The sequence below is a fragment of the Oncorhynchus mykiss genome, chromosome 9 (assembly GCF_057628025.1).
Source record: "Oncorhynchus mykiss isolate SJ-2025 chromosome 9, ASM5762802v1, whole genome shotgun sequence".
NCBI lineage: Eukaryota > Metazoa > Chordata > Actinopteri > Salmoniformes > Salmonidae > Oncorhynchus > Oncorhynchus mykiss.
The window spans coordinates 66,901,481-66,913,049 of NC_143030.1; the positions used below are offsets into that span (position 1 = coordinate 66,901,481).

The following is an 11,569-nucleotide window of genomic DNA, read 5'->3' on the forward strand; positions in this document are numbered from 1 at the left end:
ACACACATGCCTTTTCACTACATGCATCTGGTACATTTACTGTCAATATGCTGAAGTTGCATTCATGCTTATATCAACCATGCTACCATGTAAATGTTCAGTCGCTTATCTAAGGATGTTGGGATTATCTTTTGGTAATGTCATGGAAAATCCCAAAATGCAATCCATATTAGGGGAAGGAGGTCACACTGTGTGAGGAAGATGGATGGTTTATATTGTTGTCAGTAGATGTGCTGTATGGACGTAACAGTGTGTGGCTAGACTACAGTAGGAATACCTGGCTAGCTCTTTTGGACCGGGAGGTGCCATTACCCTTCAAAAGACTTCATTAAGACCCGAATGGCCGCATCCTTCCTCAGTTGCTCCACTGTCCAGGGAGATACTCTCTAGTTTTGTGAAAAAAGCAAGGCTCCTCTGATCACTTTCTACTTTCCCATGGAGGAGCCAGTGGACACTTTAGAACTAGAACTAATGGAAGGCTTATAGAATTTAACTACTGTTTATGGTCACAGTAATGAATCAAAGATGGATGTCTGCAAAGCTCCTTATGACTCATTCACTGCGGTACAGTTAAGTACTGTACATCTGAGTCATCCACTATGTGAATGGTCTATTAAACAGAGTGCCTTTTAAGTAAGCAATTTTGTGTAGCGTGTAACCTACCATATTCTATCCACATACTGACAATAATGTCTATACATCCCATCACACATACTGTAAGTTTGTTAATTTACAGTGACAAGACCAAGAATGGATCGTTTGGTGAGTCACATCCGGTGGAATATTCTAGTGGATTTGTCTGTGGGGCTTTAAAAGCAGGCGCACTGAGAATCAGACTGAGACCTTTTTGACAGGTGAACCATTGAAATGTTAATGGGATGTGTTAAACAGCCACTTTGTACACATGAAGAAGTAACTATTACAGAAGAGAGACTTATTGAATACGATTGTTTAGTTCCATTCAAGACATATCCATCATTTGAACTACTTCAGTTGCATATTTAGGTCATTCCAGTTTAAACTGTTTAAACTAACCTCATATCAGAATACATAGTGTGCAGAAAACCGATTGTTGACACCCAGATGCAATTATTATAAGCATTTCAGTCATGATTTTGGGATGAGATGTTCGACAGGCAGGTGTCCATATACTTTTGGTCATGCAGTGTGTATATATATATACAGTGCCTTGCGAAAGTATTCGGCCCCCTTGAACTTTGCGACCTTTTGCCACATTTCAGGCTTCAAACATAAAGATATAAAACTGTTTTTTTTTGTAAAGAATCAACAACAAGTGGGACATAATCATGAAGTGGAACGACATTTATTGGAACTTTTTTAACAAATCAAAAACTGAAAAATTGGGCGTGCAAAATTATTCAGCCCCCTTAAGTTAATACTTTGTAGCGCCACCTTTTGCTGCGATTACAGCTGTAAGTCGCTTGGGGTATGTCTCTATCAGTTTTGCACATCGAGAGACTGGCATTTTTTCCCATTCCTCCTTGCAAAACAGCTCGAGCTCAGTGAGGTTGGATGGAGAGCATTTGTGAACAGCAGTTTTCAGTTCTTTCCACAGATTCTCGATTGGATTCAGGTCTGGACTTTGACTTAGCCATTCTAACACCTGGATATGTTTATTTTTTAACCATTCCATTGTAGATTTTGCTTTATGTTTTGGATCATTGTCTTGTTGGAAGACAAATCTCCGTCCCAGTCTCAGGTCTTTTGCAGTCTCCATCAGGTTTTCTTCCAGAATGGTCCTGTATTTGGCTCCATCCATCTCCCCATCAATTTTAACCATCTTCCCTGTCCCTGCTGAAGAAAAGCAGGCCCAAACCATGATGCTGCCACCACCATGTTTGACAGTGGGGATGGTGTGTTCAGCTGTGTTGCTTTTACGCCAAACATAACATTTTGCATTGTTGCCAAAAAGTTACATTTTGGTTTCATCTGACCAGAGCACCTTCTTCCACATGTTTGGTGTGTCTCCCAGGTGGCTTGTGGCAAACTTTAAACGGCACTTTTTATGGATATCTTTAAGAAATGGCTTTCTTCTTGCCACTCTTCCATAAAGGCCAGATTTGTGCAATATACGACTGATTGTTGTCCTATGGACAGAGACTCCCACCTCAGCTGTAGATCTCTGCATGTCATCCAGAGTGATCATGGGCCTCTTGGCTGCATCTCTGATCAGTCTTCTCCCTGTATGAGCTGAAAGTTTAGAGGGACGGCCAGGTCTTGGTAGATTTGCAGTGGTCTGATACTCCTTCCATTTCAATATTATCGCTTGCACAGTGCTCCTTGGGATGTTTAAAGCTTGGGAAATCTTTTTGTATCCAAATCCTTCACAACAGTATCTCGGACCTGCCTGGTGTGTTCCTTGTTCTTCATGATGCTCTCTGCGCTTTTGACGGACCTCTGAGACTATAACAGTGCAGGTGCATTTATACGGAGACTTGATTACACACAGGTGGATTGTATTTATCATCATTAGTCATTTAGGTCAACATTGGATCATTCAGAGATCCTCACTGAACCTCTGGAGAGAGTTTGCTGCACTGAAAGTAAAGGGGCTGAATAATTTTGCACGCCCAATTTTTCAGTTTTTGATTTGTTAAAAAAGTTTGAAATATCCAATAAATGTCGTTCCACTTCATGATTGTGTCCCACTTGTTGTTGATTCTTCACAAAAAAATACAGTTTTATATCTTTATGTTTGAAGCCTGAAATGTGGCAAAAGGTCGCAAAGTTCAAGGGGGCCAAATACTTTCGCAAGGCACTGTATATATAGGTGTGTCCAAAGTTTGGACACACCTACTCATTCAAGGGTTTTTATTTATTTTTACTACTTTCTAAATTGCAGAATAATAGTGAAGACGTCAAAACTATGAAATAACACATATGGAATTACGTAGTAACCAAAAAAAGTTTTAAACAAATCAGATTCTTCAAAGTAGCCACCCTTTGCTTGATGACAGCTTTGCACAACCTTTGGTATTCTCTCAACCAGCTTCACCTGTAATAATTTCCCAACGGTCTTGAAAGAGTTCCCACATATGCTGAGCTGCTGTTGGCTGCTGTTCCTTTTTCCTGGGTTGAGGTCGGGTGATTGTGGAGGCCAGGTCATCTGACACAGCACTCCAACACTCTGCATCTTGGTCATATAGCCCTTACACAGCCTGAAGGTTTGTTGGGCCGTTGCCCTGTTGAAAAACAAAAGATAGTCCCACTAAGCGCAAACCGGATGGGATGGCGTACCGCTGCAGAATGCTGTGGTAGCCATGCTTGTTAAGAGTGCATTGAATTCTAAATATATCACCGACAGTGTCATCAGCAAAGCACACCTACACCATCACACTTCCTCCTCTTTGATTCACGGTGGGAACCAGACATGTGGAGATAATCCGTTCGCCTACTCTGCATCTCACAAAGACACGGTGGTTGGATTTTCAACAGCCTAATTTTCAACAGTCCATTGCTCATGTTTCTTGGTGTCCTTTGGTGTCTCCTTTGAACAGTTGATGTTGAGATGTTTCTTATACTTGAACTGAGTAAAGCATTTATTTGGGCTGCAATTTCTGAGGCTGGTAACTCTAATGAACTTCTCCTCTGCAGCAAATGTAACTCTGGGTCTTCCTTTCCTGTGGCGGTCCTCGTGAGAGCCAGTTTCATCATAGCGCTTGATGGTTTTTGCGACTACACTTGAAGAAACTTTCAAAGTTCTTGAATGAAATGCATTCCAGGTGTCTACCTCATGAAGGTGGTTAAAAGAATGCCAAGAGTTTGCAAAGCTGTCGTCAAGGCAAAGGGTGGCTACTTTGAATAATCTCAAATATAACATATATTTTGTTTAACACTTTGAAGTTACAGGTCTGTGAGAGCCAGACATCTTGCTTGTTTGTAGGTGACCAAATACTTATTTTCCACCATAATTTGCAAATAAATTCATTAAAAATCCTACAATGTGATTTTCTGGATTTTTCTGCCTCTCTCATCTTTTTAAGTGGGAGAACTTGCACAATTGGTGGCTGACTAAATACTTTTTTGCCCCACTGTATATATATACATACTCTGTCCTAATATTTCTATATTTCTTAATTCTGTTTTTTTACTTTTATATTTGTGTGTATTGTTGTGTATTGTTAGATATTACTGCACTGTTGGAGCTAGGAATACAAGCATTTCGCTATACCCACAATAACATCTGCTAAACATGTGTATGTAACCAATAAATTGTGATTTGATCTTAAGCTAAAATATTACTAATATTGTGTGAAAATAGAGCAAGTACTGGATGTTGATTGCTGCTACAACTGTGCTAAAACTAGGAAAAAATCGAGGCCATTTGAAAACTATGCAGGCAATCCATGCATCTCAAACACAGTTGTGTTATGGTTTATGTATGAAACATTTACCAAAATACTGGACACCAATCAGTACGATCAATTGCCAAATCACACCAATCTTTGTTTGAATTACAAACTGACATTTTTGTCATCAATTGTTCACAATAAGTCTGATACTGTATGCACAATCATCAGCACACGACAAGCACCACTCTGGTTTACCTGATGTGCTCGTCTCATACGAGCAAAGAAAGCTTCCTTCTATAGAGTAGGCAGGCAAACCAAGAAATAAAGAAGCAATTAATGTTGCTGCTTAACGAGCCATAATCTCATCAATACCAATGAAAATGTAATCATGTGATGGTCTCTAAAAGTAGATGCATCAACAGACAAAGTACTGTCTACTATCTCAGAGACTGCTAAGGCCTTCTGACGAGGTTCTAACCCTAGTAATAAATGGTGAATTCAGTATACAGAGAGTATACAACCAAACTCTGTCTCCACACTATGAGGACATTGGCCCTCACTCTCAGTGTTCTCTGCTATAACTCATTTAGCAAACCCATTTCACAGCAAGAGAAGATCAGCTCTGGCTCAGAAAGTCAGGCTACTTAATTAAGCAGAAATTGAAAGAGAACATTGAGCAGGAATGTAGAAGTTTTCAGCACGAATAGAAGCCGCTTTCCATCATAGAGAGCACCGGGAAGCTGGGATTGAGCTGAGGTCTACAGGAGTATGGAACGTCTCTGCTGACCAGTTGGCCAGATCCTCATCTGTGACTCACCTTGTCCCCCTGGTAGACCCCAGGCAGCTGCCAGTAGTGGGGCTCCTGGCCTAGGTAGTCAAAGTTGCTATAGGAGAGCTGTGTGCCATCGGTGGACACTTCCACAGTGAAGCCGGTGGAGATACGGTTGGTGCGCTGCCGGTTGACCAAAGCAAAGCCCTGGAAGTTGCCAGGGACAAAGACGGATGACACCTGCAGGACACACAGGAAGGAATGATCAACCAGTCTCACTCAGAGAGACAGGAAAAGCTTCAGGAAATTGAATCCGTTTAGTTCAGTTCAGTAGAGCGTTATTGGCAATTAGAATGCTCTCTGAGTAGCTGTAATTATCTGTTTGTGTGTTGAATTGCCAATTCTTGGTCATTGTCACGTCAAAGTCAAACAAATCTGTGACCAGGGACAGCCTACACTCAAAGTGCTCTGTTTAATTTAACCTTTAATTTAACCCGGGAGTCATGCTGAGACCACAGACTCTTTCGCAGATGAGCCCTGCATGAACACATATATAAACAACATTACACTTTACATATCTATACTGAACAAAAATATAAACGCAACATGCAACAATTTCAAAGATTTTACTGAGTTTCAGTTCATTTAAGGAAATCAATTAAAATAAATAAAAAAATTAGGCCCTAATCTATGGCTTTTACATGACTGGGAATATAGCTCTGTTGGTCACAGATACCTAAACAATATGGGCCTCACAATGGTCCTCAGGATCATGTCACGGGATTTCTGTGCATTCAAATTGCCATAGATAAAATGCAATTGTGTTTGTTGTCCATAGCTTATGCCTGCCCATACCATAACCCCACCACCACCACCACCATGGGGCACTCTGTTCACAACGTTGACATCAGCAAACCGCTTGCCCCCATGCGATGCCATACACATGGTCTGCGGTTGTGAGGCCGGTTGGACGTAATGCCAAATTCTCTAAAATGACATTGGAGGCCGCTTATGGTACATAAATTAACATTCAATTCTCTGGCAACAGCTCTAGTGGACATTCCTGCAGTCAGCATGCCAAATGCACTCTCCCTCAAAACTTGAGACATCTGTGGAATTGTGTTGTGTGACAAAACTGCACATTTTAGAGTGGCCTTTTATTGTCTCCAGCACAAAGTCACCTGTGTAATGATCATGCTATTTAATCAACTTCTTGATATGCCACACCTGTCATGTGGATGGATTATCTTGGCAAAGGAGAAAGGCTCACTAACAGGGATGTAAACACATTTTATCACATTTGAGAGAAATAAGCTTTTTGTGCGTATGGATAATTTCAACTCATGAAACATGGGACCAACACTTTACATGTTGCGTTTATATTTTTGTCGAGTGTATAAACAAATAAATTACAACAAAAAAACTTTACTCATATATTTAATTTAGGAAGTAGTTTCCTAGTTCTTGTTGCCTGGGTACCTGGTCTCTGTAGTGGGAGGAGCTGGAGCACTGCTGTGTGACACCCATGCAGAAGCAGGACAGGCAGCCATCTTTGTTGTCTGTGCTGATGTGAAAGGTTCCCTGCTTACAGTTGGAGCAGGCAGGGCCATCAACGTTCATCTGGAACACAATTATATATAGTGTGAGAGTGGAACTAACCATAGAAATAGAAAATTGACCTGAATGAGAATGCCATTCTAGTTATTCTATTTCTGTGGGACAAACTATCTCACGGAGGTAACCCTCAGAAGTGGATAAGAATATTTAGATTTAGATTTAAAGAGTTGAATAGTCCCATGTACAGGGTTACAGATGTAATTACAGGGTACAATGAAATTATTGCGCTCCGAGCTCCAACAACGCAGGACAAAGTGAAAAAACCAACACAAATATAATACAGATAGATAACAATAAAACAGAAATAATAATATATACACATGAACAACCGTGGCAATGATAAATATCCATTGGGGTGGGGGCAGGGTAAATGTCCGTAGAGGGTGGGGAGAGGGGGGGACAGCAGAGTAGGTAGCTGACTAGTGGTGGCTATTCAGCAGCCTGAGTCTGAGGTTAGAAGCTATTAGCCAGACTTACAGGTTTTGCCATGATGCTCCTATACTGCCCGCGTCTGAGTATTGGGTTTGGGGATGTCAATGAGGATGGTAGTTATTATGAAGCACTTACAGGAGCCTTGGTTTTCTTACCTTGCAGCGACACACACCATTCCCATTGCATCCTTCACTTCCTCTCTGGTCACAGTTATAGCAGTTACCTGTAAACATGACACAGCAGAGGTTTTCACTCTGTGTGCCTTCATTCTATCAAATACAATCATTTTAATTGTGTACACATGTCTGCAGCTGCAGCCTGTTAGCACTGTGTAATAACAATCTTAACTGCCCCTGAGGGGATAAATAAAGCTATATTGAATTGAATAATCCATACACATACCATTCAGGTCACTACACCTCTGGCCGAGCTGGGGGTTGCCTGTGTACCCAGCAGCACATCTGAAACGGAGAACGGCGAACACTTATACTTTAAAACAAACATTTCCAGTCAAAGAGGATACATTTTTTTAAACCAAAGGAAGGAACAATGGGGGCAGGAAACTGTGCTTAGCTGTGTGAGGAGATAGATACGTGATGAGACCTCACAGCACGCTCTTGGCGCAGAGTAGACACATTTCTGTGAAAAGACTATGGATACAAGCTATACAATAGAGTTGTCACATTATTAGCCAACATCCAGAATTTATTCATTGTGGATGTCCGTTGGAGACACACTATCCATTTCCCAAGTCCTCTGCATGTAAATCATCTGCATTGTTTTACCAAACAGACTCAGACTCACAGAATAAGACATGCTTAATTACAGCTTTGTTCCACCACTTCCCAGATGCAAAAAGAGGATCAAAAATATGTATTGCCAATGTTGGCGACGTGTCAAATGTTGAAACCATCCGCTGCTGATTGGCTGAACTACCGGTAGTTTCTTTGAGAAGTTATATAAAGCAATCTGTGCATTTGAACAACAGCGTAAATACACTTTTGCTTTAAAAAAAAAAAACGAATGACCACTGCTGCACATGCTGTCACTGTTTTGAACAGATTAGATGGTACTTTTTAGAACGAGCAGCTAGCTCACGAACGAATGCACCAGTGAGAATACAACAAGAATGCAGATGCAATAAGTGAAAACACATTATCGAACTGGGGATATCCAGCTAAAATAATGTCACAAAGCATGATGTGCTAGCCCAATAACTTTCATTCTGAAATAACCTCGCATTTCCGAGTTAGTCAGATAATAGTTTAGAAAGACTTGAAATTGGCGTGGGAGCTACCTAACTAGCTAGCCAGCCACCAGCTAGCTATAGGGAGCTACCTAACTAGCTAGCCAGCCACCAGCTAGCTATAGGGAGCTAGCTAACTAGCTAGCCAGCCACCAGCTAGCTATAGGGAGCTAGCTGCTTATCAAAGCAGATAACTGGTTAATTTGACAAAAATAAAAAACGATTTCTCAATGTTTCTCAAAATTAATGTAACTAGCTAATTATTTGATCATGCTTTGTGATACATCCGGTTTTATGCTGTTTTAGTCACATAACATGTTGCCCTGTCACCTACAGTAGAACCTGATGAACACCATGGGTGGAAATGATCAAATTGGCAAGTCAAAGACATGCTTTTTCTGTCCTTCCAAAGGTTCTAGCTTGTGTATCCCTCTGTCCTTCGACTTTTGTTGGATGTAAATAGTCAAATGGCTACCCAGATTATTTGCAGTCCCGCCCCCTCTTTACACCACTGCTACTCTCTGTTGTTATCTATGCATAGTCACTTTAATAACTCTACCTACATGTACGTACTACCTCAACTAACCGGTGCCCCCTCACATTAACTCTGTATCGGTACCCCCCTGTATATAGTCTCGCTATTGTTTTTTCACTGCTGCTCTTATACAGGGGGGTACCGACTATATACAGGGGGGTACCGATTACTTGTTACTTTTATCTCTTATTCTTATCTGTATTTTTAAAAAACGCATTGTTGGTTAGGGGCTCGTATGTAAGCATTTCACTGTAAGGTTGAATTCGGTACCTGTTGTATTCGGCGCATGTGACTAATAAGATTTGATTTGATTTTTGATTTGATTTGAAATGTCCGGTTTATCAGATCCTAGACTCCCATGACTCTTATGATTATTTATTTACAAGTTCAATTTGATTTTTGATTTAGCACCATCTGTACCTGACAGAGCAGATTAGTCTCACGCATGGCAGAAAGCCATCTGTACCTGACAGAGCAGATTAGTCTCACGTATGGCAGAAAGCCATCTGTACCTGACAGAGCAGATTAGTCTCACGCATGGCAGAAAGCCATCTGCACCTGACAGAGCAGATTAGTCTCACGCATGGCAGAAAACCATCTGTACCTGACAGAGCAGATTAGTCTCACGCATGGCAGAAAGCCATCTGTACCTGACAGAGCAGATTAGTCTCACGCATGGCAGAAAGCCATCTGTACCTGACAGAGCAGATTAGTCTCACGCATGGCAGAAAGCCATCTGTACCTGACAGAGCAGATTAGTCTCACGCATGGCAGAAAGCCGTCTGTACCTGACAGAGCAGACTAGTCTCACGCATGGCAGAAAACCATCTGTACCTGACAGAGCAGATTAGTCTCACGTATGGCAGAAAACCATCTGTACCTGACAGAGCAGATTAGTCTCACGCATGGCAGAAAGCCATCTGTACCTGACAGAGCAGATTAGTCTCACGCATGGCAGAAAGCCATCTGTACCTGACAGAGCAGATTAGTCTCACGCATGGCAGAAAGCCATCTGTACCTGACAGAGCAGATTAGTCTCACGCATGGCAGAAAACCATCTGTACCTGACAGAGCAGATTAGTCTCACACATGGCAGAAAGCCATCTGTACCTGACAGAGCAGATTAGTCTCACGCATGGCAGAAAGCCATCTGTACCTGACAGAGCAGATTAGTCTCACGCATGGCAGAAAGCCATCTGCACCTGACAGAGCAGATTAGTCTCACGCATGGCAGAAAGCCATCTGGTGCGAGAGACTCATTGGGATAGAGACTAGAGCAGACCCAGAAGTTCTGACTGAGCCCTCATTTGAGCATCCCAGGACAGTCCATTTACTTATATGCTATGAAATCTTGCGATTTTGTTGAGGGCAGTTCTCCGTCATAGCAAATAACTGGGTAAGCAATCCTAGCAATGTTCGCATGGCCTATGTGCCTGCGGAGCTGCTGGCAGTCACTGAGAGGCAGAGTAGTCACTGAACAACTTGTTTTGAACAATATTTTTGAAACAGCTTAATTTACACATTTAACACAATTTTATGGGATTTAAAACATAATCCATGAATTATATAATATACTGTATATATTCTTTAAATAAAAAATACATACAGCACCAGTCAAAAGTTTGGACACACCTACTCATTCCAGGGTTTTTCTATATTTTTACTATTTTATACATTGTAGAATAATATAATAGGGAAGACATCAAAACTATGAAATAACGCACATGGAATCATGTAGTAACACAAAATAATTCTGTCCTTTGGTCTGATGAGTCCAAATTTGAGATTTTTGGTTCCAATCGCTGTGTCTTTGTGAGACACAGAGTAGGTGAACAGATGATCTACGCATGTGTAGTTCCCACCGTGAAGCATGGAGATGTGATGGTGTAGGGGTGCTTTGCTGGTGACACTGTTGGTTATTTGTTTGGAATTCAAGGCACACTTAACCAGCATTGCTATCACAGCATTCTGCAGCGATATGCCATTCCATCTGGTTTGCACTTAGTGGGACTATCTTTTGTTTTTCAACAGGACAATGACCAAACACACCTCCAGGCTGTGTAAGGGCTATTTGACCAAGAAGGAGAGTGATGGAATACTGCATCGGATGACCTGGCCTCCACAATCATCCGACCTCACCCAATTAAGATGGTTTGGCATGCATTGGACTGCAGAGTGAAGGAAACGCAGCCAATAAGTTCTCAGCATACAGGTATGTGGGAATTCTTTCAAGACTATTGGAAAAGCATTCCAGGTGAATCTGGTTGAGAGAATACCAAGAGTGTGCAAAGCTGTCATCAAGGCAAAGGGTGGCTACTTTGAAGAATCTACAATCTAAAATACATTTTGATATATTTTGGCTACTACATGATTCCATATGCTAGTTCATAGTTTAATGTCTTCACTATTATTCTACAATGTAGAAAATAGTAAAAATAAAGAAAAACCCTTGAATGAGTAGGCGTGTCCAAACCTTTGATTGGTACTGTATATATTTTTGTTTTACCAATCACAATATTATATTATACCGCCCCTAACGCCCTATTGAACGGGCCGCCACTGTGATGAACTGAGGAACCCATTTGCACAAGTTTGCATTAAAAGTTACATTTCCATCTTAAAAGAATGTGTCACCAAAGTAAACCTTGACAGAGAGC

General features: G+C 41.3%; 1 protein-coding gene across 50 annotated transcripts in view; it reads right to left on the bottom strand.

Annotated features, from left to right (window-relative positions):
• hspg2 (heparan sulfate proteoglycan 2) overlaps positions 1-11,569 on the bottom strand; it is a 187,193-nt gene that overhangs the window by 53,821 nt on the left and 121,803 nt on the right. For 29 of the 50 annotated variants that reach the window (XM_090185065.1, XM_090185102.1, XM_090185070.1 and 26 more), the window contains 5 exons: positions 7,534-7,592; positions 7,287-7,354; positions 6,562-6,702; positions 5,131-5,322; positions 4,569-4,607 (listed from right to left, as the gene is read on the bottom strand). In XM_090185065.1, the coding sequence (XP_090041191.1) occupies positions 4,569-4,607; positions 5,131-5,322; positions 6,562-6,702; positions 7,287-7,354; positions 7,534-7,592 (499 nt within the window). The remainder of the gene's footprint in view (positions 1-4,568; positions 4,608-5,130; positions 5,323-6,561; positions 6,703-7,286; positions 7,355-7,533; positions 7,593-11,569) is intronic. The other 21 variants (XM_090185100.1, XM_090185103.1, XM_090185087.1 and 18 more) reach the window with 1 other exon arrangement.